The 26,108-nt window shown below is 40.1% G+C and overlaps 4 protein-coding genes across 6 annotated transcripts in view; 1 reads left to right on the top strand and 3 right to left on the bottom strand.

The window, feature by feature from the left end:
- Positions 1 to 880: 880 nt before the first annotated feature.
- On the bottom strand, positions 881 to 7,817 carry LOC120570760 (XK-related protein 8-like). The gene is made up of 3 exons (XM_039819285.1): positions 6,996 to 7,817; positions 6,063 to 6,253; positions 881 to 2,587 (listed from the first exon to the last, which is right to left on the bottom strand). The coding sequence occupies exons 1-3, from the start codon at positions 7,289 to 7,291 to the stop codon at positions 1,848 to 1,850; spliced, it is 1,227 nt and encodes a 408-aa protein (XP_039675219.1). The 5' UTR covers positions 7,292 to 7,817; the 3' UTR covers positions 881 to 1,847.
- A 1,506-nt stretch (positions 7,818 to 9,323) lies between these two features.
- xkr8.3 (XK, Kell blood group complex subunit-related family, member 8, tandem duplicate 3) lies at positions 9,324 to 13,152 on the bottom strand. The gene is made up of 3 exons (XM_039820617.1): positions 12,429 to 13,152; positions 10,677 to 10,864; positions 9,324 to 10,473 (listed from the first exon to the last, which is right to left on the bottom strand). The coding sequence occupies exons 1-3, from the start codon at positions 12,752 to 12,754 to the stop codon at positions 9,722 to 9,724; spliced, it is 1,266 nt and encodes a 421-aa protein (XP_039676551.1). The 5' UTR covers positions 12,755 to 13,152; the 3' UTR covers positions 9,324 to 9,721.
- Positions 13,153 to 13,698: 546 nt separating this feature from the next.
- Positions 13,699 to 21,779, top strand: srsf4 (serine and arginine rich splicing factor 4). Of its 3 annotated transcripts, none has more exons than XM_039820618.1 (6): positions 13,699 to 13,922; positions 15,045 to 15,220; positions 16,952 to 17,058; positions 17,557 to 17,771; positions 19,608 to 19,685; positions 20,867 to 21,779. In XM_039820618.1, the coding sequence occupies exons 1-6, from the start codon at positions 13,816 to 13,818 to the stop codon at positions 21,360 to 21,362; spliced, it is 1,179 nt and encodes a 392-aa protein (XP_039676552.1). In that variant the 5' UTR covers positions 13,699 to 13,815; the 3' UTR covers positions 21,363 to 21,779. The 3 variants fall into 3 exon arrangements, with proteins under 3 accessions (XP_039676552.1, XP_039676554.1, XP_039676553.1); XM_039820620.1 differs by lacking the exon at positions 13,699 to 13,922 and adding an exon at positions 16,293 to 16,471 and having other exon boundaries at positions 15,079 to 15,220; XM_039820619.1 differs by lacking the exons at positions 13,699 to 13,922; positions 15,045 to 15,220 and adding an exon at positions 15,733 to 16,471.
- Positions 21,780 to 22,207: 428 nt separating this feature from the next.
- The window catches only part of msto1 (misato mitochondrial distribution and morphology regulator 1), an 8,252-nt gene continuing 4,351 nt past the window's right edge, over positions 22,208 to 26,108 (bottom strand). Inside the window, exons 7-14 of the mRNA XM_039820616.1 lie at positions 25,422 to 25,536; positions 25,148 to 25,282; positions 24,871 to 25,023; positions 24,336 to 24,467; positions 24,064 to 24,248; positions 23,294 to 23,398; positions 23,062 to 23,174; positions 22,208 to 22,954 (exon numbers count right to left, since the gene is read on the bottom strand). Of these exons, the coding sequence (XP_039676550.1) occupies positions 22,704 to 22,954; positions 23,062 to 23,174; positions 23,294 to 23,398; positions 24,064 to 24,248; positions 24,336 to 24,467; positions 24,871 to 25,023; positions 25,148 to 25,282; positions 25,422 to 25,536 (1,189 nt within the window). The 3' untranslated portion in view covers positions 22,208 to 22,703. The remainder of the gene's footprint in view (positions 22,955 to 23,061; positions 23,175 to 23,293; positions 23,399 to 24,063; positions 24,249 to 24,335; positions 24,468 to 24,870; positions 25,024 to 25,147; positions 25,283 to 25,421; positions 25,537 to 26,108) is intronic.

Genomic DNA, 26,108 nt, shown 5'->3' on the forward strand with positions numbered 1-26,108 from the left:
ACACAAGTGGATATGTCCCAGCAGTAATGTGACCCTGACATTGGGGAGAAATGACCAGCATTGGCCGCCAAGATTAACCCTTGTGTTGTGTTGCCGTAGACACGTTTTTTTTTTTCAACGTTTTGGTCGTCTTTTTCGACACTTTTGTTGCTTTTTCACAGATGTTTGTCACTTTTTTTAAAAAGTTTTTCGTTTTTTATGCACTGACATTTTTGTGCTTTTTCCCCAAGTTTTTGAAGCTTTTTCTAACTTTTTTGTCACTATTTTTAATGGGGTTTTTTAAAATCTTTTTTTATGCTATAAAATTGAATGCAACTTGCAAATAGCATTGTAGGGAGACATCCACGTTATTTCTTTTGAAAATTCGGTATAGAAACTTGAAAATAGGTCAAATTTGACCTGAGGACAACAGGAGGGTTTTAAAGCTATCTGGCGTTAGGCTGCAGCTACTTAATAGTTAGCAGCATGCTAACGTTAGATTGTAGTGAAACGAAGCAGCATTTTCTACTGTTGACCTTTATCTGCATCAAATCGCAGGTAAAGGCTTCTGAACCAAACATGTTTCAGGAGTGACGTGACCCGAAATTGTGGAGAATTTAACAACATTGGCAGCCCAGATGCCATCGTTTACTGCCGTTAGCATGTAGCTAGCTACTATAGTTAGCAGTGGACAATAAGAGTAGCAGTCAAAAATCGCAGATTAAGGCTAATGTAGCTAGCTACATGCAACCATGGATGTATTAAGAGAACGCATGCAACAATGTTAACACGACCGCAGAAGCTTAAAAAAAAACACGATAGCCCTTCCTACCCATAGACTGTTACAGTCTATGTTCCTACCTGGAGCAGATGAACAATCACAGAAGGCCGGAGAAAGGACTTTCAGTAATGCTGACAGCATGAAGTGCTTTTTAATGTCTTTTGGTGTAGCAGCATAAAACTCAGCCCAGAGTAGAAAAAAACTGTTGAAACCAGAGCGTTCAGCAGATGTTTTAGCTCACGAGGATTTGTCTAAAATACATTTACCTCATTATTTGAAGTTTTGGCCAGGTTTAACATGAAAATCCGACATAACATTGTAGATATGTCAGACAATACAGAAAAATATAATATGTCCACTTTACAATTACATATTACCAAGCCATCAGGTATAAATATATTCTTTAAAACATTTACAATAAAATCTGGTTCTTGTCAAGGCATGTTGCCATACAGGAGGAACATAAGTGCGTTAATAATAGTATTTATAATTTAATTAATTAATTAAACTTAAATGGCAAGCGGAGGGTGCAGAACTCCACCAAAGCATGCACTATCTCACAATGTTAATGCAGTGCGAATTCTCCTAGCCGGGAACTCATTTTTGCAATTATTATGACAACACATGAATGCAGAACAAATGCCGCAGTCTTAAATAAAGTCAAAGTCTTTTGTGTATCCGCCACATGATTCGCATCCGCTCCAAAATTGAATGGGTTGTTGTTGTTTTGCCCATTCTACACCCTTCCACCATGTTTCATGAAATCCGACCCAGTGGTTTTTCCCGTAATCCTGCTGACGGACAAACAAGGCAACAAACAAACTGAACCGAAAACATGGCAGAGGTAATAATGATTGACAGCTTAATGTGCATTGGTACATAGTTAATACAGCGCAGACAGTACTTAGGAGAATACAGCAGTCTTGACTTGAACCTGAGTTGAATCCATGAGGTTGAATCCATGGATAATCAGGAAGCAGGTCAAGCTCTTGTCCCAAAAAAAAACATGATCTTGATTGATAAGGCTGGTCAAGTATGCATGACTCAGTCTAACCTTTCGTGTCTGGTGGATGTCAAGTGATGCAGGTCAGGAGTAGAAGTTTTCGGCCAACTTCCTCATTCTTTTATTTTGTTTGATGTTGGGTGCTGGTGGGCTGGGTCCGCTGCGATTTGTAACGTCTTCGTCTATGTCTAGGTGTCTAACACTGGCTTGGCACACAGCAAAGTCTGTCTCATCAAATGGTTCCCCTTTCAACTCCCCTTTAGCAAGGTTTGGATGGCAGCAGGTATAATATATCATTTTTGATACGAGACCAAGGATGTAAACTACAACCACACTGCCAGCAGTGATGCCAGCATACAGGGGTGAAATTACAAAATCAAGCGGTTCTGTTATCATCTTCCAGCACCACAAACTGCAGAGGAGCGAAATGTCAACGAGCATGTACCCATGATAGAGCATAGTCTTGTACCTTGTCCTCCCCTCGACCACATTAAACCAGTCGAAATACCAAATGAGGCCCACGGTGGCTCGGTAAAGCCATTCTCCGCGAGGGCTATCCATGAAGTCCGTCTTGGATTGCCAGACGAAGAAGAATAAAACCACCCAAGAGCAAAAGAAGTGGGTGAAGATGAAGCACGGCAGCATGGAGGCAAAGAGGGCGAGTGCGGTGAGGCGAGACGAGATGAGAAACAGGTTCCAGAGAAAGTAGACCACTGATGAAATCATCTGCTGCTTCTTCTTGTCGGGCAGGAAGGAGCGCAAGGAGCGGTGGTACATGGTCACACTGAAGGCGATGGCTGAGGCTGACCCAAGGGCCTTCAACACTGAGGAGGAGAAGAAGAAGAATGATTAAATGAATGAATGAGGTCCCGACATGATTGCAATGTAACGGTTGCAAATCAACCAGAGAAGTATTGTAAAAACCTGTTTCATCTTGGTTAAGGGTAGAAAGTAACTTCATATACTACTCTGGAGTAGTCTTTTCCTGCACAATGCAGCTCTGTTTGAGTGCATTAAGACTCAGAAATACCCTTTAACTTCAGTCCATTTTTGGAGTTGCACTCAACTTCTAGAAAAGACGAAGATTACTGTGTAACCCAGTTGTTTAGTCTAATGTATAACTTCTGCAACAGAGTTAGGAAGAACTTTCTGAAGAATATTTGATTTCCATTGTTGAAAGAATGCCACGAGTGTATTCAACTGTTATATCTGCCAAAGGGGGCTACTTTGATGAGTCAAAAATTTAGAATACATTTTGGTTTATAAATTTATTCCATGATTTCTTTTTTAACTTCAATTATTTATTTGTTCTATTCTTTCATTTCAATAAGTACAATAAGACATTGAACTGCATTAATTTCAATAAAAACCTGGAAAAATTGGGGTGTTCTAAAACTTTTGACCAGTAGTGTAGTTGGAAACTTAAAAAATGTTTCTAAAACACTGAGTTATAAACATCAGGTTCAGCAAATGTATAGCTTCAAGTTAGGTTACCCTTTTTCTGAGAAAATGATTGTTACAAACTCATATCCTGTAACTATTGGCTCTTTGAAGAAAGCAGATGTTGTGCTCAAAAATCTGAAATCAGCCAAAGACTTGAATATTCTTTGAACAGCACTGTCTATGTCACCCATGCTGTTAGTGGGTTTGGCCAAACTTACAGAACTGGCTCTGTGATGCCTCTTAAAGCAGATAACAAAGGAGAGCTTTTATTTGGAGAAATAATTCACATCGTACCTCAGATTGATGGCATGTCTATCCTGATGTTTGTAAGAATTCTTACAGTGAAGTACTTTGATGATCATTTCTATGCCTATGTTGTACATCAAACTAAAGAGTATGAAAGGATCAGTCTGGCCGATACTGCAGATTTCAGACCTTTGGACATAATGCAGGGTTTTGATACAGATGAGCTATACTTAAACCCAAGGTACAAGATTGTTTAGCTTCCTTCTCAAGAATGTAAATTGCCAGACTGCAGACTGATTGTTATATGCAAGTATGTGGTTTTCATACAGATTAACTATACTTAATTTAAACAAATGTTCTTATGACATGTAGCCTATTCATGCATCTGTATTTTATGATATGACTGACTACGTTTACAAGCTGTCAATTTTCGGGTTATGGTCGGGTTAAGGTCACTATTCGGGTTTCTGAAACATTCGGAATAACCCGTTTACATGCGTGAGCAGAGAGAGTTACTCCTGTATACATGGAATTTGTAATCAAATGGCAATATCCCGACGTAAACGGCGACGCACGGTTAGCGTCTGGACGTAGCCTACGGACAACCTTAAGACGCAATAACTTTTCGGTCACCTTCTTATAAATCTCACTATCTCGGTACTTTCTGCCGTCAACAAAAGACATTATATTCATGGTTTTCACCACACTAATAAAGAAATTGGTTTCCTCCTCGCTCCAAAAGTGTGGTGCTGTGCTGCGTCTCGCCATGTTTACCTCTACTTCTTGTTTACTTCCGGTATACTGCGCGCAGGTTTTCTGCATTGATATATATAACTATATTATTATAGTATATAATTATTATTATTATAACTATGTTTTCTGGCGCATACAATAAGTTCCTCTACTCAAAAGACCAAGATTCCTTGCGAATAGAACATGCACAGAACACAAATCAATGTTCCTTTTGATGGGGATATGCCGATACGCGTTTACATGACCAAAATTTTGGGTTAGAAAAGGGGTAACCCAGGTAGTATATTCGGGTTTTTAAAAACCCGAATATGAGCATATTCGGGTTTTTGCCGGTGTTTACATGGCCGTGCGCGACCGGGTTATTGCTAATATTCCGGTTTTGAACGGGTTATTGGCTGCATGTAAACGTAGTCATTGTTAGGCTATATCTTGTTATGTCATGCATTAGTCATAACTGTGTGATTGTATCTTTTAATATGTATTCATGCTTCTGATATTACTCTTATGACTGTATATCCTGCTACAGTTAGTGCAGTAGCTTTTGTTGTACTTTGCACTCATTAAATGGCAAATATATTTTGACATTTGTCTCCCTTTATTTTTTAATGATTATTACCGTACATATGCTTGGTAATGTTAACACATTAACACATTAGTCGTTTCTGGTCATTTTCAGCTACAATCAGCACTTAATGTTTTGAAATTACATATTTGAGTGTAAAATTGTCTCACGCTTAATGTGTAAAAAGTATTGATATCACACATTTGTGTGTAAAATTACCTACACAAATTCTGTGTTAAAATGGCTCACACATCTATTGTGTAAAATGTGTTGACGTTAACACATTTTCTGTTTAAAATTACCTGACACAATTTCTGTGTTAAAATAGCTCACACATCTATTGTGTAAAATGTCATACATGTGTAGTCCCTGAACACGCTCACCACATGTGTTAAAATTCTACACGATGTGTCATTTTTAACACATCTCTTTTTGCAGTGCAGCTTCTAGAAAAGACTAAGATTACAGTGTAACCCAGTGGTGTAGTCTAATGTATAGTAGTGGGTATACTGTACTGTATATTGGCAAGAATCTGCATTTGGGGGAGGGGGGCCATATCATAGTGGGGGGTCAGGGTGTCCTCCCCCAGGGAACTTTTGAGCATCAACGACTTCATTTCCTGTATTCGGATACACTTTTATGCACCAATTTACGGGGGAAATATCTTTATTTAGCCTATGTGAGGAAGAAAACTACAGATGACAATTCAAAATATATCAAATATAATGGAAAGTATGTTGTTGCGTGTCATTGGGCATTTTTAAGTGGGTATATGGAAATACTGGAGCTTTCTTAGTGGGTATACATATACCTGCGTATCACATAGACTACACCACTGGTTTAACCTTCAATTGTGCTGTAAGAGGATATTTCTTTAAACTTTGGGAAATCCTCAAGATGGCTTTTTTTTAAAGGGTCAGTCCACCAAAATTACAGAAAAGCATATTTGCTCTCTACTAGTATCTGGCCATACAGATTATCAAGTAGAATGGAAATACTCAAATAAAGTAATACATTTACTAGATCTAAATGGTACATAAGTGCAAGACAGAAAATGTGCTAAGTAACGTTCCACTGATGAATTTGGTTGAACTGACCCTTTAAAGAGAAGAAAGTTATGACCCTTTTAACTGATATTCAGAGTAATCTTTAAAAGAGCCACCTTTAGCATTTTTACTTCAACACTTCTAATTTGATACAATCATGCTTGAGCCTTATAGTCATGACTAAGTTTGGCGACTCACATTTCTGCCCCCAAAACGACATGATGTAGAGACAAGAGTAACACACTGCACCTGTCACAGGATCGAGCTCGCCGCGCTGCATAATGATGGTGAGCATGAGGACGAGCTGAGGGGCGCTCTCTGAAAACGTCTCTATGAGCCGCAGCATGCTCAGGTCGTGGCTCAGGTACACAGCGATACTCTCGGGGTCATTCCTCTTCGTGAGGAAACTGCATACAGACATCTCCACGACACCTGCATGCCTGAGAAGGAAAAGTTGTTGGACGAGAGCAAACAGTTAAAACTTTTGTAATGACCACATATTATACATAATAATAACCAGATGCACCAACTGAATAATCATGTAAAAGCCATTCATATTGATTTCTTTGGCAGTCTCATCACATATAACTAAAATATTATTATCATGAAAAGGAGCTACGAACAAACCAAACCAGAATAACAACGTGCTCCAAACTCTAATCAGATGATCTGTTGTAAACAAGGAAACTGTGGTATAACTCATGTTTCTACTACTGTATTTCTGTCATTGTGGTCACATAAATATTAAAATATCCTTTATCATTAATCAAATTTGCAGAAAAATAGCAGAAGATGCCTTAATGTACTGTTTTCTTCTTTAAAAGTTACTGTTTTCTGTATGCTAAAATTACATATTATTCACACCACCCATGTTTGGAAGTGGGCTACAGTGCAGTAGGATAGTACGGCACAATTGTTCCATTCAGACTATTCATCTACTTTTTCATTCATGCATTTCCCGTAAACTTATTCATTTTCAGGAACAGGCGAGGGCGGAGCTCACAGCTAAAGAGACATTTAAAAAAGAAACAACCGGCTTCCTCTAACAAAAACAACTTCATTTTAAACAGCTTCCTTTCCTGCATTCACATCCAGCTTCCCACGCTTACTACAACAGAAGGAAAAACAGCTGAGGCACTATGAAAGCACAAAGATTATTTTAGTATACAAGGCTAACACAACCTGAAGTAGATTCCCAGCTGGAACACATGTAGAATCTTGAGCTGGCACAGGCTCAGGCATTTCTCAACCTTCGTCTGCCTCTCAAAGTCCTCGTAGCTGTACCACAGCCAGCTGAAGGCCTGAACAAGAAAGGACGAGCCCACGAGAAGCAGCAGCAGGATACCGAGGCTCACATAAGCCTTCTCCTGGTAGAAAGACACAACAGCATATATATCCAGCCCTATGTCGAGCAGTAAGAACAGCAGACCCGCACAAATGAAGAGGAAGTCCACTAGGGAGTACTTGAACACACCCATACTAATACTGTCAAAATAAAGTTCACATATCCACTTGAACTGCCCGCTTCTAGTGCCTAGTACTTCTTCTGGTACCTACATACTTTAGGACAAAGCTGTTTACATGTCACACCGTTAACATCAGAAATGAAGAAAGACAACCGAAAGTATGCAAGGAGCAAAGGTTCAGTGTTCAAATACTGTGTAACCCCTCCCACTGGCCCTCCTTTAGTGTAACGTCACATCTTAAAGGCATACTGTATTAATATAATCATTGCCAGTTTCTTTACTCCACAGCGCTGTGGAGATAAGTCTGGCAATGCAAGACTACCAGTTTACATACATACAACTTATATTGAAAGCTGTCACTTAAACCTTTAAGAGTTATAACACTCCTATATTTAAATAAAGTGACTTCACTGAAAAGAAGACAGAAAATGAGCGGTAAACCACCATGCAAATCAGATCCTGTTTGCAGTCTGTATCTCTGTAGCCCTCCTGGACCCCAACTGCTCGGGCCGCCTTTCCATAGGCAGCTCCCTCACTCTGACATCTCTCCATTAGTGCATGTATAGGTACTGAGCATGTGTGTGTAATTCAGGCCTGTGTGTCATGTGTGTAATAACAACAGAGTGAAAAAAACATTGTAATTTCCCCTTGCGGGATTAATAAAGTATACATTATTATTATTATCATCATCAAATGTAAACAAAGCACAAAGTAAAAACAGATAATACAACATTGTCACCACTTTAATAATTGCACATGGCAAATGAGGTAAAATATTAACAACCAGCCTTGACTTTTGGTTTTCAGCTGAGTTTGTTGGCAAATAAGTGGTTCTACAAAACTTTGTATGAACATTCGCAGAACGTAACATAAAACAAAGCGACAAACTGAATTAACTTTAAGAGCACCCAAAAAGATGGCGATGCAACATGCTCTGTCTAAAATAACGAGTATTGTCTATATGTAGCACTGCGTTTTGCACTGATACTTAAGTAAACGTAGACATTTAGCACATGTGACATTTAAAAAAGATAAGCAAACACTACTGGTTTTGTACCTAAAGCTAGTGATGTCATCTGTTGTTAAATATGTACTAACAATTCTTATTTGAAGAAATAACACCTGACTTTTACACCATCAATATCATCTTGATAAAAATCGAGTGCCCAGTCAAGTGGTCTAAAAACAGCACAGTAACTGAACACAGAAATTATAAAAAGGAGAGCGAATGGTCAAACTCTACATTCAAAGTCATTTAAACAGGTTCCAGCAGTAGCAGCTGTAACAACAAAACACACAAACACACATTTAGATGACCCTTGTTGTCATGGAAAAACCTTATAGCCTTACAATGTCCAAAATAGTATGATTGTTGTTATTAATATACTATATTTTATTACAAATAAAGTATATTTTTATTTAACATGTCAAAAAACAAGGTTTTGTTTTTCCTGCAAGTTTTTTTTTTTTTGGGGGATACAAGGTCTTCACACAACAGCAACAACAACCCCATATGATCATATGGTATGTATGAAAAAGGTTGTCCCAATAACATGTACAAATCTACTTACTTTTGTGTAAAGATAACAACATTCAAGTTGCTTTGTAGAACATGTATCAAATAAAACTAACACCTGACTTTGTTGGTTTAGCAATGAGCTTATCAAATACCCCCAGTTTCAAGTAGAGTAGAGAAAATATGGGAATATATACAGTGAGCTTCTAACCCATACAGTTTATAGTGTGGCAATATCTATGGTGGTATTAGAACATCGTGGCCAGACTGCAAATCAACTAGCAGGACTGGATTTTATATGGTATTTGCATCAATGTGATGAAGTATCTGGATAGTAGGGGTGTGCAAAAAAATCGATTCACAATCGTATCGGGATTCAAGCTCTACCGATTCAAAATCGATTCATAGAATTCCAAAAATCGATTCATATATTTTTTTTTATTTAAAAGAAAATATATATATTTTTTAATGTCTACTGCAATCACATGGGAAAAGTAACTACATTTAGATACTGTGAATCGTTTTCTTTAATCAAGAATCGTTTTTGAATCGAAAATCGATTTTGAATCGAGAATCTTGAGCCTAAAAATCAATATCGAATCGAATCGTGCACCCCTACTGGATAGGTAACAAAACAATTATCAGTTATTTTAACACTTCTTCCAGGAATTTACTATATCCCAATATACTGTAGGTACTGATGTATGTACTGATATGAAAAGGATTTTATCCATATTGCCAACTCTTAGTTTCAGGTACCGTTTTTGAGCCTTTATTTTGGTTCATATTATACTGAGCACCCGGTGAAATTGCAGCACAGATAGGACACCGGAGTCTTGTGAGAGTTTGTTGCATACTATCACTACCAAAGAAGGTAACATTTATCAGTAGTACACTGTTGACTTTGGCACACAAAAAGTCAGACATCACAGATGTGATGGCTCCGCTCTGTTTGTGCTATCAGGGTTTCTATTGACTCCTTGCTCAGAGTAAAAATGAGCAGCATGGCAGGCCATGCGTTTGTTGAGGAGCTGGGAGGACAGGGTGCCGTCCTGGATGGAAACGTCTCTAAAGGACACTTCTGCATCGGGCAGATCATCGGGCAGTCCTGGCTCCCTCACCGGGGGCCTCCACAGCTTGGGGTGGAAGCAGCAGTAGTAGAGGGTTTTAAAGAGCAGTCCCAAGAGGTAGATAAAAAGTAGAGTGATGAGCAGAGTGAGGGCGTATGACTCCGTCTGGACAGGGTCCCTGTAACACCACCACGTCACCAGCAGGATTCCTCCATCAGTGGTGATGAAAGAATGATAGATGATGCTCCTGTCTCTGGTCTGACCCTCTGCTACATTAAACCAGCTGAAGTACCAAATAAGCCCTACGGTGGACCGGTAGAGCCACTCCCCACCGACGCTGTCCATGAAGTCTGTCCCCTGTCGCCAGGCCCACAACACAAAGACGAGCCACAGCATCAAGAAGTGGGCAGCGATGTACCCTGACAGGACTGAGGCGAAGAGGGCAAGGGCCGTCACGCGTGGGGCGATTAGCAGCAAGTTCCACAGGAAGTAGATCAAAGCGGAACACCAGCCCTGCTTGGCCTTGTCGGGGAGGAAGGAGCGCAGGGAGCGGTGGTAATCCACCACCATCCAGGCTATGGAAGTGGTTGATGCAGCAATGCTCACAACTGCAAAAATCAGAAGTTAAACCATCAGTGTAGCAACCAAGAGGAAGTGAACACACATTTGTGGTGTTTCTTGACATGCCACCACTCAGACTCAGAGTGTTTTTACAAGCTAAACTGGGTAGATATCTTTGATTCCAACACAAAAAAAATACTTCTCTCAATTGGAGAGGTTTGCTTTTGTTGTAGAGGTGGAAGTAACTCACACTGAACAGTCCTGGCCTTGTTTGTGTGCAGCATGACGTAGATCATCAGAGTGAGCTGAGGAGCACTCTCACAGAACGTCTCGATTAGCCGGAGCATGCTGAGGTCATGTGTCAGGTAAACGGCGTACTCTGACCCTTCCTCTTTCCGCCACCAAACCCTGAAGCCTTGGCGTATGGCGGAGATGTGTCTACGTGGATCAATTTGTCAGAAAAGGGCTGTTACAGTATACATGACATATAGATTGTGAGAAAATGGCAGCACATACCAAACCCATGCCGCTAAACATTCTTTTTTGAAGGGTGAATGGAAGCAATGCAGCATGATGCAGTATCTTGAAAAGCACTGGCTCATATTTTGAGCTTGTCATACCTCATTAGTTGTGCATTTTAAGCATTAATTTCTCTTCCGAGACACTGGATTTACTAGTGGGCCACACCTGACATTTTCATTTCAGTCACAGCACCTGTCAAATTCTATTACCTACTTGCTTGTCTGATACTCTGTAGGAATATCCAGTTTTTGAATATCAGATACAAAGAAATACTCCTGCAGTGAAGGTGTTTGTGCTCAGGATGTATTATTTCAGTTTTGTCAAGATTAAAGTGTGTTTGCATCACACAAGCCGGACGTTTGATTTCATGTAAACTGTTGTTTAAACACTTTCCTCATATTGAGAAACTGCCATCAGACAAGCATTTACAGTCCCAATATATATATATATATATATATATATATATATATATATATATATATATATATACTTGAATATGAGGTTTAACCAACAACCAAGTGATTTGCTGCATTAGCTCAGCATTATTGTACTAATATAATGGGTTAACTAACATATTCAAGTATATATATATATATATATATATATATATATATACTTGAATATGAGGTTTAACCAACAACCAAGTGATTTGCTGCATTAGCTCAGCATTATTGTACTAATATAATGGGTTAACTAACATATTCAAGATATATATATATATATATATATATATATATATATATATACTTGAATATGAGGTTTAACCAACAACCAAGTGATTTGCTGCATTAGCTCAGCATTATTGTACTAATATAATGGGTTAACTAACATATTCAAGTATATATATATATATATATATATATATATATATATATATATATATATATATATATATATACTTGAATATGAGGTTTAACCAACAACCAAGTGATTTGCTGCATTAGCTCAGCATTATTGTACTAATATAATGGGTTAACTAACATTTACATAACTGCATTTATTGCAGTACTGTACAATTTTGAGGTTACATAATCGGCTAGTTTGGAGGCAAATATTGTACTTTTTACTTTAGTATTTATTTAACAGCTTTAGTTACTTTGAAGATTAATATTAATACAAAATATAAATCAAGTAATGCATTAAGATATAAATACTGTAGCTTAAGATACCCACCAGAATATAAAGTAATTAAAATGAGCCCCAACTTTTCCAGCTGCAATATTGTGATGTGTACATTATGCGTCACTAATTATAATTAAGTGTTATAATAGGCTGTATATTATTCTTAAATGGACCATGCTGCATAATGAGTAGTTTTACATTGTGCTGATGATACTTTTGTACATTTATTTTAATTTGTTTTGTATCTCAGGGAGTTTACTAGTAGAGTATTTACTACAGTATATAGTGAAGTATTTCTACTTTTAAGGATATGAGTACTTCTTAGTTCCAGCACTGCACATGTATTGTTGTTGTCTACCTGCAAAGGAAACCCAGCTGCAGCACATGTAACACGCAGGAGAGCCTCACTTGGTCCCCGAAGAGCACGGTTCCACCTCCGGTCCGCGCGCTGAAGCCCAGCAGCTGTCGGTCGTACTTGAACCAGAACCAGCTGAACATCTGGACGACGACAGACGACAGGACCATGAGGCCGACCAGCACCGCGAACCAGAACAAGTCCCCGCGGCAGTAAAACTCGGTGGCCACCCACACGTCCGAGCCCCAGTCCACCAAGAAGGTACACACTCCGATCACAGAGAAGAAAAAATCGATCCAGGAGTATTTTGAAAAAGTCGCGCGCTCCATAACCGTTTTGTCAGTTAGCTAGTTGACCGACCAACCAACTGACCTGTTGCTGGTTAGCTAACATTCGGCTAACGTCCTGCTGCACCGTTATTTCCCTCCCAAAGCGACTTCACATTCTTCAACCCATTGAAGAAAAAAAGTTGCCAACACTTTTCATATTTGAGCAACTGTTTCAACTCACTCAAACAGGGGATGTTAAAGCGTTGCAGGCATGATTTTAGGAAGAAAACTGTGTAAAAAAGCATAGGAGAGCAGCTGGTGTGTTTGTAACGATCCCTGTCTGTGTACAGTTGTTAGCCCCGCCCACCGCCACTCATACGTGTACAGCGACCACGGTAGCGACAGGTCGCTAAATTCCAAGGTTTTAACTTTTAAAAGCCACTTTGGACCAATTAAAACTTAAACGGTTAGTCGATTGATCTAGCTAGTCCATCACAAATTATGTCACGAACAATATCAACTGATCGTTTAAGGCGTTTTTCAATGCCAAAAGTGTGTCCCAGCCAGACTGTAAGAGGACAGACAAAGAGGATCAGCCTCTCAAATGTAGCTAGCTAAGTAACTAAGTAACGGTACATTTACTCAAGTAGTGGATTTAAGTACTACGCTCTCGGAGTCCCTGCACCGCGAATGACTGGTGTTGTGTGCATTATCGCTAAATGCACAATTTAATCGTTTTGGTACTTGCACAGTATTTATATATAGCACCATATTTAAAATAAAACTTGGAAAGCTCGCCTTTTACAATATGGGACCTTTAAACCTGTTAATCGATTATGGGAATTGTTCGCTATTAATTTTCTGTTGATCAATTAATCAAATGATCGTCTCAAATAAATAGATAATTTGTGTGGGAATAATGGGGCTACCTGAGAGACTAAACCCAGGCCATTGAACCCTCTACACCGGAAGACACGCCCCCTGTAGCCGCGACCTATTGTATCAAAGGACCGCGTGTATGTATCTTTTTCAGCCTCGCGTCGCGCCTCATCTCCGTCTGTGCTTGTTCGGTTTTATCCGGATCCCACATTTCGCTAGGTTAGCAAGCGCAAGCTAACAAGATGTCGAGGGTGTACATCGGACGATTGAGCTACAGGGCCAGAGAAAAGGACGTGGAGAGGTTCTTCAAAGGCTACGGGAAGATACTCGAAGTCGATCTGAAAAATGGGTAACGTTTGTCGATGTCCGTTTTTTGTGAAGCCAATGCCTGCATAGGCCGCAGCGTGAAGATAACGTGCAGACTGGGCCTTGTTGTTTGCAGCGGCCTGCTAATGCTAGCTAGTATGTTTAATATCTCAATGAAAGCCGTCACGAATGTGATCTAGAGTAAAGTTTTAGTTTAGTTAAAGTTCTTGTTTTCTCGGTGCAATGCTGAAGGTTGGCGTTTGTGAGCGTTAGCATGGCTATCTCGACCACGGCTAACTAACTTAGCTAGCTAGCTAAGGTTAGACGTGGCAATGTCAATGGCGGCTGTGTGAATTGCAAGCAATCCGTAAGTGCAAGTTCAGCCCCTATGGTTCAGTCACACTCGTGTGTAACTTTAGATCGACTTAAACAACGTGCCGGTTGTGTCTCGATTGCGAAATTCTGTGCAAAAACAGATGTTTTGTGTTTGTTTTTTTTTTCCCCTTTTGTGACAGGGCAACGAAGAAATCTAATCTTAATAATTAAACAATTATAGCTGAACTGTTAAAGTTCCTCATCCCTTAAAATCTCAAACATACAAATACAGTATATGAAACATTTAAAATAGCCTTATTTCACATGAAAAATAACGTTTAGCCCGCTCTATAGCTAACGTTTCATTACTTAGCCAACCCAACAAAACAAATGCAAACGTAAAAGCAATAACAAATATAGTGTGTGTATACGCACGCTGCCTTTTATCAAGTTAAAATCTGTTAAACCACTGTGCCATGAGGCACACAACTTATTTTTCACGCCCTAGCATCATTCTCAGACTAACGTTAGCAATATTAAATCGCTTACGCACACATGTTGACGAGACATTTGATCTATCACTTCCTAATAGTGTCATTTGTGAACGAGATCAGCACATCCGTATTCTATGGCATTGACACCTTCAAAATATTATTATTATTATTTATTTATTTTTTTAAAGGAAATTGGACACATTGGTGTCCAACGTTTTGTGTTGCCAGGGCTATGTCGGGACTCCATACCGTACTGTGTGGGTTTGGCCAGTGTGTGCAAACCTGACCTCCGCTGTGTTTTCAAGTGTAAACCTAATCAAAATGAGTGTTAAAACGTGTTCTCTTTTGTTATAAAGGTATGGGTTTGTTGAATTTGATGACCCCCGTGATGCAGATGATGCTGTGTATGACTTGAACGGCAAGGAGTTGTGTGGGGAAAGGGTCATTGTGGAGCACACCAAGGGACCCCGTCGTGATGGAGGTTATGGTGGTGGTGGTGGAGGAGGAGGAAGTGGGAGTGGAAGTGGAAGAAGTAAGTGTTCAACAGAGAATTGTTTATTTCACATGGATAATGTCATTGATGAGGGGTTTTATTCATTACAGGGAACCATTAATCTAAATTTCAAAGGGGCGGCAAAATTGTAAGCTTGTCCTTGGTGGCTGATGTGCATTCAATTTACACCCTAGTGTTTGTATTAGAAATTGTAGATTTGACACTGATAAAGGTTGGTTGACTATGGCTGAAACATTTGTTGCTGTAGGTGGAACCTTGAGCTGGGTGATGTGATTATAGTTTATTATATAGTGTCTTTTTCCCAGTCACAAAATCTGTCCTGAAAAGTAATGCAATAACCTCTCTGAGATATATATATATATATATATATATATATATATATATATATATATATATATATATATATATATATATATATATATATATATATATATATAATAAAGATAAAGCTTTTTGATTGATACATTCTTATAGGCTCAATTGCTGAAAACAATGGATGTGGGCAGCAACTGAGAGGTCGGGGGAAACATGATGCCATGGAGTAACGAATAAGTAAAATTTTTGGCCAGTATCGCTCAGCTCTACTTGCACTATGTCTACATCCCTTACCACTGAACAGAGTCTATCCTCCTCTATTGTTCTGGCCTCAATGAGCCCCTCTGGGTTTCTGGTCTGATTAACATAACGTTTCTGTTTTTAATCATCTTGCAAATAGATTAGCAGACAGTGCACACCACTCCTCACAGCACTTAATAGTTATTGTTCACCAACTGAACAGTAGGCATAGGAGATTTCATGTCGGTACATGTCACAATTATATTTGTGTGCACCAGAGCCACCAATGACTTGGAAAAATATCTTGGGTTACCATTTGATGGATTGAGAAGTTACATGTGAATATGTGATGGGGAAATGGCTTACTGATGGAAAGGATATAAATGTCTTCATTTGAATACTGTAAAATAACTATTTGATTGTTAAATATCTTGTAATCTATTGATGTCTTATTCCGTTTATTATTTTTATTTAAAATGATTGTCAATTTAAAGGTAAAAGATTTAACAAAGAACCTCAATGTTTTAATTGAAAGAGTCCTTTGCTGACTGCCTGCCCCTATTGCTGGCCATGGTGTCCCCCCTTTCCAAGAGTGTGGTTTGACCATTCTGGGCCCCTGGGCAGACCAAAAAAGGGAGCCATTGTGAATGAAGACCGCTTTTCCCATTAGGCCCAGGCCGGGTGGTGAGGATGCCATGGGGGTTAGGAACAGATGTGGGTTCAGCTCTTATAGGTGCCTGAAAAAAGAACATGTTTTGTAACAGTGAAATGTTTTTTTTTTTTTTTTTATGTAGGATAGCTTAGAAACTTGCTTTAGTTCACCGTAAGTACTTCCTTGATCAGTTATGTTTTTGAATGAGATTTTTATTTATTTTTTCCTATTTAGAGAATAGGCCCATTGAATTTATTACCAAAATTTAATAAGCTACAGATGTGTTGTATAGGTTTAGGCTTTTAAATAGTTTTTAATTATTTGTAGACAGAACTATCTTAAGGATATAATACAGATCCTTTTCTTTTTTGTAAGTTTTTTTTTCTTCTTTTTTTTACCTTTTGCTTTCCCCCCTCTGTTTCCTTTTCCCAAGTGAATATTGATATTTTGTAGAGTCTAGCTTGGAGTTTAGTATGAATGCACCATCACAGTTTCTCTTTGGTCCTCATTTTTTTCTGTCCTTTCCTTGTTACCTTTAAAAGGTGGATATGGGCGGTGGGGAAGAGACAGATATGGTCCACCTATACGGACAGATTATCGGCTCATTGTTGAGAATCTTTCCAGCCGCTGCAGCTGGCAGGACTTGAAGGTATGAAGCTTTTTTTTTCTTGCATAACTTGTTCATTTTAAGGATGGAATGTCTAAAGCCAATACGTTATACACTGTTATCTCATTTGTCTACGGTCTAGTTCCTGAGAACTTAATATTTAGATAACATTAAGATGCAGGATAGATGAAACCAAAAACAATTGTTCAGAAGTGTTTTACTTGAAAATGGATTTCCACAATAGTTAACCAGAAGTGTTTTACTTCTGTAAACTACACAAAAGTTACATAAATGTTGAAATAGGTGATTACTGTACACGCTTTCAAAACTTAACCACAAGGACCGTGTGCTCCTAATGCTGCAGAAAGATACATGATGGCAAACTTTAAGACCAATATGCAAATCACAGCCCGTTGTTGCAGCATCGACCGTCAGTGCTCTAGTGCCCTTTCCCCCACCACGCCTTAAAAGTTTCTTCTGAGCATATCACTTAAGTCAGTACTTTCCCTCTGATCGCTCTGTTTTTCTTTTCTTTAAAAGGACTACATGAGGCAGGCAGGGGAGGTGACTTACGCTGACACCCACAAGGGCCGGAAAAATGAGGGGGTGATAGAGTTCAGGCTCTACTCCGACATGAAGAGGGCCCTGGAGAAGCTCGATGGCACAGAAGTGAACGGTAGAAAGATCCGGCTCATTGAGGACCGGCCTGGAGCCAGACGCAAACGTTCTTATTCTCGCAGTCGCAGCCATTCCAGGTTAGACATGGATTCCTGATGCATATTGATGTTTTTAAATATAGCAATAGTACCCTACAATGCACTGGGATTTTAGCCATGCTTCATACAGTGCCTTGCGAAAGTATTCGGCCCCCTTGAACTTTTCGACCTTTTGCCACATTTCAGGCCTCAAACATAAAGATATAAAACTGTAATTTTTTGTGAAGAATCAACAATAAGTGGGACACAATCATGAAGTGGAACGAAATTTATTGGATATTTCAAACCTTTTAAACAAATAAAAAACTGAAATATTGGGCGTGCAAAATTATTCAGCCCCCTTAAGTTAATACTTTGTAGCGCCACCTTTTGCTGCGATTACAGCTGTAAGTCGCTTGGGTGTGCCTCGTCTCTATCAGTTTTGCACATGCGAGACTGACATTTTTGCCCATTCCTCCTTGCCAAAACAGCTCGAGCTCAGTGAGGTTGGATGGAGAGCGTTTGTGAACAGCAGTTTTCAGTTCTTGCCACAGATTCCGATTGGATTCAGGTCTGGACTTTGACTTGGCCATTCTAACACCTGGATATGTTTATTTGTGAACCATTCCATTGTAGATTTTGCTTTATGTTTTGGATCATTGTCTTGTTGGAAGACAAATCTCCGTCCCAGTCTCAGGTCTTTTGCAGACTCCATCAGGTTTTCTTCCAGAATGGTCCTTTATTTGGCTCCATCCATCTTCCCATCAATTTTAACCATCTTCCCTGTCCCTGCTGAAGAAAAGCAGGCCCAAACCATGATGCTGCCACCACCATGTTTGACAGTGGGGATGGTGTGTTCAGGGTGATGAGCTGTGTTGCTTTAAGCCAAACATAACGTTTTGCATTGTTGCCAAAAAGTTTGATTTTGGTTTCATCTGACCACAGCACCTTCTTCCACATGTTTGTGTCTCCCAGGTGGCTTTTGGCAAACTTTAAACAACACTTTTTATGGATATCTTTAAGAAATGGCTTTCTTCTTGCCACTCTTCCATAAAGGCCAGATTTGTGCAGTATACGACTGATTGTTGTCCTATGGACAGAGTCTCCCGCCTCAGCTGTAGATCTCTGCAGTTCATCCAGAGTGATCATGGGCCTCTTGGCTGCATCTCTGATCAGTCTTCTCATTGTATGAGCTGAAAGTTTAGAGGGACGGCGGGTCTTCGTAGATTTGTAGTGGTCTGATACTCCTTCCATTTCAATATTAGCTTGCACAGTGCTCCTTGGGATGTTTAAAGCTTGGGAAATCTTTTTGTATCCAAATCCGGCTTTAAACTTCTCCACAACAGTATCTCGGACCTGCCTGGTGTGTTCCTTGTTCTTCATGATGCTCTCTGCGCTTTACACGGACCTCTGAGACTATCACAGAGCAGGTGCATTTATACGGAGACTTGATTACACACAGGTGGATTCTATTTATCATCATTAGTCATTTAGGTCAACATTGGATCATTCAGAGATCCTCACTGAACTTCTGGAGAGAGTTTGCTGCACTGAAAGTAAAGGGGCTGAATAATTTTGCACGCCCACTTTTTCAGTTTATTTGTTAAAAAAGTTTGAAATAGCCAATGAATTTCGTTCCACTTCATAATTGGGACCCACTTGTTGTTGATTCTTCACAAAAAATTAGTTTTATATCTTTATGTTTGAGGCTTGAAATGTGGCAAAAGGTCGAAACGTTCAAGGGGGCCGAATACTTTCGCAAGGCACTGTATGTAGTGCTTGGAAGGAGCATCCAGCTAGATATAAAAGAGGAGCTAGCTTTACAACAGATGAAGCTTCGTAACAATCCCCCAGCAGGCGATGTGAATGCTGCTAATTGTTACTGTGTTTTCTCAGGTCCCGCTCCAGGAGCCGCAGGTCTCGCAAGAGCCGCAGCCGCAGTGAGAGCAGCAGTCGCAGCCGCTCCCACTCCAGGTGAGAAATCTAAACTCAAGCCACTCAATCCTCTTAGCAGCTGCATATAAAGTCCCAATTAAGATATTGGCACTCCAGTTAGCGGTAAGAGGAGAGCACATTTTTATAAATAGATTTTCCAGGAACATGTAGGCGTGCATGTATTTCATAACTGAAAACGAAAAGTAGTAGCCTGATATCCACAGCTGTTTTTTTTTTTTTTTTTTATCTTATGCCAAAGCTACATAGCCTGGTCTCTCTGTCAACTGACACTTCATCTACTTGCCACAAATACAGTGGTGCTCATAAGTTTATGAACACATGCTAAAGTTCACTAAAAAGAGGAATAAAAAAAATAATCTTTTTAAGGACACCAATTTTCTTTGTGAATGAATAATGTATCGTAAATGTTCTTCCTTAAAATACAGGCGGCATAAGTATACACACCCCTATGTTAAATTCAAATAGAGGCAGGCAGATTTGTATTTTTTTAAAGGCCAGTTATTTTATGGATCTAAGATACTATGCATCCTGATAAAGTTCCCTTGGCCTTTGGAATTAAAATATCCCCCCCACACACATCACATGCCCTTCACCATACCTAGAGATAGGCATGGTTTTATTTCAGTTAGCCTAATAGCTGGTTTGATTTGCATTGAGAGATGATTTTATGGAAAGTATCCCATGCCAATCTCTAGGTATGGTGAAGGGCATTTTAATTCCAAAGGCCAAGGGAACTTTATCCATTAAATAAAAATCTGCCTGCCTCTATTGGAATTTAACATAGGGGTGTACGTACTTATGCCCCCCTATTTTAAGAACATTTATTTACAATGCATTATTCATTCAACGAAAATGTATGTCGTTCAAGGTTGGATTTTTCCTCATTTTTAATTAAGGCATTAAGATCAATTTCCAAAAGATGATTTTATTTTTTTATTCCTCTTTTTAGTCCACTTTAGCATGGGTTCATAAACTTATGAGCACCACTGTACATGACATTACATGAATTTCACCAGCAAGTAATTGTGCCTTTTTGTGATGCACTTTATGTAAGAGGGCTTTTAGTCTAATAGGTTGTGGTAGGAGGGACTGTAGAAATAATCCCCAAATCCTGTGTGCACGTTTTTTCTTTAAGTGAGAGAGTTGGACACCGCATGGAATCAAAAACACTTAGTTCTACTTTCTGACTTTGTTTATAGAGCGGCGTCAAACTCCCGCAGCCGATCTCGTAGCAAGAAGAATAAGGTCAAGAGCAAAAAGGAGGAGGAAGAGCGCAGCAACGGCGCTCCGAAGAACAAGGACCGTAGCAGGAGTCGCAGCCCCAAGAGCAAAAAGGGCAAGAAAGACGGGAAGAAGAACAAGAAGGACGACTCCAGGTCCAGATCTCGCTCTCGCTCCAGGTCTCGTTCTAGATCGGGGATTAAGGATCGCTCTAGAAAATCTGGCTCAAAGGGCCGTGCGCAGCCCAAGAGCGACGACGAGGGCGCAGAGCCTCAAAGGGGCTCTCGCTCCCGTTCACGCTCCCCTGCTGAATCCAAATCCAGAGCCAGGTCTAAATCAAAGTCAAAGTCCAAATCCAAATCACGTTCCCCCTCACCTGCCAAAGCCCGCTCCCACTCCCGATCCGCCTCCCGTTCAGAGTCCCGCTCCAAATCCCGCTCCCAGTCTCGTTCTCGCTCCCGTTCCCGCTCTTAATTAAAATGGACCGTTTGTCATGAGCCCTTATCCCGGTGTCTCCCTCTGCCCTCCATTTACATTCCCCCAAACCCCACAACACTACCCCTGCCTCCTGTTTTTTGATAAATAGCTGTAGAATACCAGGCACTCGTGCTCAATGTCTTTTTATGCACACGCTACTCCATTTCATTTGACTTTTACTCTACATCTTTTTTCATTAGAGCTGTCTTGTATGAGGGTGTTTGTAAAATAACAGGGTGCAATCTCAGTTTTATAAGTTTAAATGATGGTATGGTATGTGTCTTAGCCTTTTTTTAATCAAATGTAGAAGCATACTGTTGTCAAAATGCTGGGTGGGAATATGTTGTAACATCTCACCTTTTGTGAAGTCCTTGTATCCTTTTATTTCAGATTAAAAATGCCTGTTCTACATTTGTCATTGGATTCATATTTTTAAAATTAGTCAGTAAGGTATCATTTCAATTTTGGCAATATATACAATTACCTTTGTAGCACAGTTAGAGCAGATGTTTTACACAGAAATTGAGAGTTACAAATTAACAAATTCCTTCTGTTTAGCAATGTTCCCTAAAAACTACAGCCCCCAGCTCATTTAGGAAGTTATGTAGCTTTTTACAAAAATGAAAACACACCAAGTGTATTTTGTTTTAAAGATTTACTAAAATCAGTAGAAACTAATAGGCTTGGGGTGAATGCCACAGGTAGAAAATAGACTTGAGTTTGTTTCTGTCTTCATAAGAACTTGGCCTCATCCTTTAGCTACATATAGGTCTCAAACTAACACAAATCTGAAAATTGATTTCAATTTTTCTAATCAGTAAAAATACAAGGCAATTGTTTGCTTGCTTTAAATGGTTTAATATGTCAATTTGCTTTATCTAGCAGCTGGTCCCTTTGGGCTGTGGCAATGACAGAAAATAAGCAGTTTCCTATATGACACTAACTTAACTGAATTAACGGTCAGAGCAACCTGTGCCCAAAGCCGGTGTAACAATTACATCTCATTGTAAATACATCAATTTTATAGTGTATACTTAGTATAAAACGCAATTACAGTTAAGTCATTTGAGGAAATCAACAGTTCATTACAGTCACGTGATGCTACATCCATCTCCTCACTGAATACTACACAGGTAGAGGCCTAACTTCTAAGTATTCCTCATCTGTCTTTCAACTCATGAGAAACTTTTCACCTCTTTCTGTTGCCATGTAGTTCAGTCTTCAGTCATAACCCCAGAGGCACAGCTCCTCTTCATCGCTCTGTGTCTGTATGAGTGCATGCAGGCTGGTAAACAAAGCAGACAGGCTAGCAGTCGTCCGTCTATCCAGCTCAGAGTGCTAGTCATCATCCTCTTCTGAGGACGAGTGCATGCCGCTGTCGTCACGATAACACCGCGCCAGTAGCCGCAGCTCCTCCAGTGCCTCCTCGTATTCTGCCATTTCGGGCCCCTGGGAGAGGAAGCTGGGGGCCACGCGGCGGACGTCTAAACTCCTGGCGCCACGATGCAGCTCAGACAGCCACGAGCCAACTGCAGGCCCGGACTGGAGGGAAGTCATGACGGGTGCAGAGGAGACCACAGGGGCCGGAGCTACAGACATAGGGAAGGATTCTTTTATAATGCCATCAAATCCCAGTTGGAGGAAAGTTGTTTTCAAGCTACAAAAAGAGTAAACCGTTAAATAGAGATAAGCTTACAGCCAGGGGGAGGAGGCTGGCTCAGCAGGAAGCCCTGAGCTCCGAGGGACTGACTGAATATCTGAGGGAAAGGTGCTGTCAGCTTACTGGGTGTAGACACCAACTGCAGAGCCCTGGGAGAGGAAAGATGGACAGAAGTGCAGTGTTGGGTTTAAATAGTGTTTTTTTTCCCCCCTAAGATAAACAAGTAAAAATGATTATGTTCACAGCATGTGACAGTGTGGGGACTCACAGAGGAGCTGTAGGATAGAACGATCCGATGTAGGAAGCCAGGACGTCTTCCCCGCTGTGGAGGCTATGCAGGGGAGTGGGTGGTTGAGTCCCTGGAGCCAGAGAGCTGATGGAATAAAAATTATCAAAGCAACACAGTCACAGGAGATTTCAATTTCAATGTGAGGATTGGGAATGTGTTAAATGCCTGCATGTTTCCACAAGCCCTTTTCCTAAATTTGTAATCCTATCGACTTTGATTGGATACAGCATCTCCAAAATGAACGACCATCAAGCTAAAATCCAAACCACATTTTTGGTTAAACCCTCTGGAGTACAGGTGTATTTTGGTCGACTTCCTATACATGTCAATTTATCTTTGTTTAGCACCTTTTAACCCTTGTGTAGTCTTCCCGTCGACCAGGAACTAGTTATCCTTCCAGGTCAAAATATATATATATATATATAATAGTCTGGTTTTTTAATGCTTTTTTTTTAATTCATGGTCAATAAATCTAGTTTATATGATAAACCTAATGTTTGAGTTAAAAAAAAGCAGACGTTATGAATTATTTTGCCTAATAGTTAAGATCAGAGGATGTTGAGTGAATCACACTATCTAGTTTAGTCAGGATACTGTTTTGAAACCATTTAAATTTTATTTTTCAAATGCTATATAACATTGAATAAAACACCTCAAATTAAAAACAGTTAGCTTCATTTAATATGTTATGTGGCGTTTCCTCGGCTATGTGAAAGCGTGGCACAAAAATGCATTCAGAAAATACCAACCTGATTAGTCTCTGGCCCTCGAAGCCTCGGAGTGTTACCCACTGGCTGTAGCATCGCCCGTCGCCGGGTTCAGAGCAAGATGATAAAGGTTTCCAGGGCAACACATCTGGGCAGGCATTTAGGGCGTCAGGGAGAGAGCTGCCGTGCATCATGGGAAAGGGGATGGCACCATAAGCAGCGACCACCTAGGATTCAAATGACCATGGTCATCACAAGCTCAGAGCCGTCTCTACGGAGACGTGAACGTACCACAACGAAGAGCGGTAAGTCACCTTCCTCCCAGACACAGCCAGTGCATCTGCCACCTGCCACATCGGGACGCTGTTGTTCTTCAGCCGGTAAGGCAAAGTGAGGGCATCTAGGGCCAACGCCAGCACAGAGCTGGAGTGGTACCACAGGGACGGCTGAGACAGGGGAGAGAGACAAACTATATCGTTAGACAATGACTATACCAGATGCATTCATGCACATGTAGCGTAAAACGGGGGTCTGTAAGTCATAACATGTCTTTAATTATATCTTAACTCTAAATCTTAAAGAAATGCAATTCTAATACAGTTTTATAAGTCTAAACATCTGGTTTAGTGTTGTCCTAGTTCAGAGCGACAGTTTGACTCTTCTTTTTATTTCCTTTTCTCATCATAATGTTTCTTTAAATTTACTTTATTTAATCAAAACAAAGTCAATGCAAATGTTAAAATAAAAGGCACAAAATGAATTGAGAAAATATTGAATTTGACCCAGTTTAATTACCATTAAACAACCTCTTTAATAGTTTATAGATAATAAGTGATGAAAAAACCTCACGTCATAATTTAGGAGGGGGAATTCTGTGGGAGCGGAGGGCCGTCTGCCTAGTCCACCACGCAGGGTCAACGGGCAGAAGAAAGAGCTGTGACTGGCCATGTGGACTGTCCCTAATGCGCAGTTCAACATGTGGTAGAGGTCCTTCATTGGAGTCTGGTTGAACAGGAAGAACACAAGAAGTACAGAAGCCCATTTAGGAAACATCTGCTTTTACACAGCCTCTCATAAAACACTGAAAAGATAAGTCGGCCAGAGTTGACTTGAGTTTGTGACTCACTGAATTCGGGTGACTGACAGGTGCTAACCCACAGGTTAGGATGCCTCTTCCACCATAAGAGTCCTGCAGCATCTCGGTGACCTTTGACCCCAGGCCTGCAAAGCCATCAGCCAGGTCACACAAAACCTGGAAACCCTGAGAGGAAAAAAGGATGCAGAGAGATGAGCAATTCAAGTTAAAAATTAAAGTTTTAAACTGAACAACTTCCTGAAAATTCTGAAATGTCCTACATCTTTTTAATATAATACAGTATAGTACAAAAACAATAACTTACCTGAAGGTAATCGCACTCCTCTACAAAGAAGTGCAGTTTGTCCTCCAGCTGCTCGAGCACCGACCCCTGCAGGAGAGTCTCTCCCTGGCCGAAAGCTTCCAGACGGGAAGTCTCCCTGGACACCCACAAATACAAATATAAAGCTGTGCTGAGACTTCACCCATTGAACGTAACACAAGACAATCCATCCTTTAAACATGTTGCGCTCACGGCCACAACCCAGTCAGTAATGTCCTTTTTATCAGCTGTAAAATGGTTAGACGTCACCGTTTTGGGGGTGCAGTAGGGAGTGTAACAAGCTTTAAAGTGCTCATATTATGCTCATTTTCAGGTTCATAATTGTATTTAGAGGTTGTACCAGAACAGGTTTACATGGTTTAAATAAAAAATACCATATTTTTGTTGTACTGCACATTGCTGCAGCTCCTCTTTTCACCCTGTGTGTTGAGCTCTCTGTTTCAGCTACAGAGTGAGGCATCTCACTTCTGTTCATCTTTGTTGGGAGTCGCACATGCGCAGTAGCTAGGTAAGGACTACTAGCCAGTCAGAAGCAGAGTATGAGGGCGTGCCACGCTAGCAGCTAGGCGAGCATTATAACGTGTGTTACAAAGTGACGCATGTTTGTCTCTGAAGTAAAGACTGGACTACAGTAGAGCTGTTTGGAGCAGTTGGTGAACAGTGTTTTCT

The sequence above is a fragment of the Perca fluviatilis genome, chromosome 13 (assembly GCF_010015445.1).
Source record: "Perca fluviatilis chromosome 13, GENO_Pfluv_1.0, whole genome shotgun sequence".
Lineage (NCBI taxonomy): Eukaryota > Metazoa > Chordata > Actinopteri > Perciformes > Percidae > Perca > Perca fluviatilis.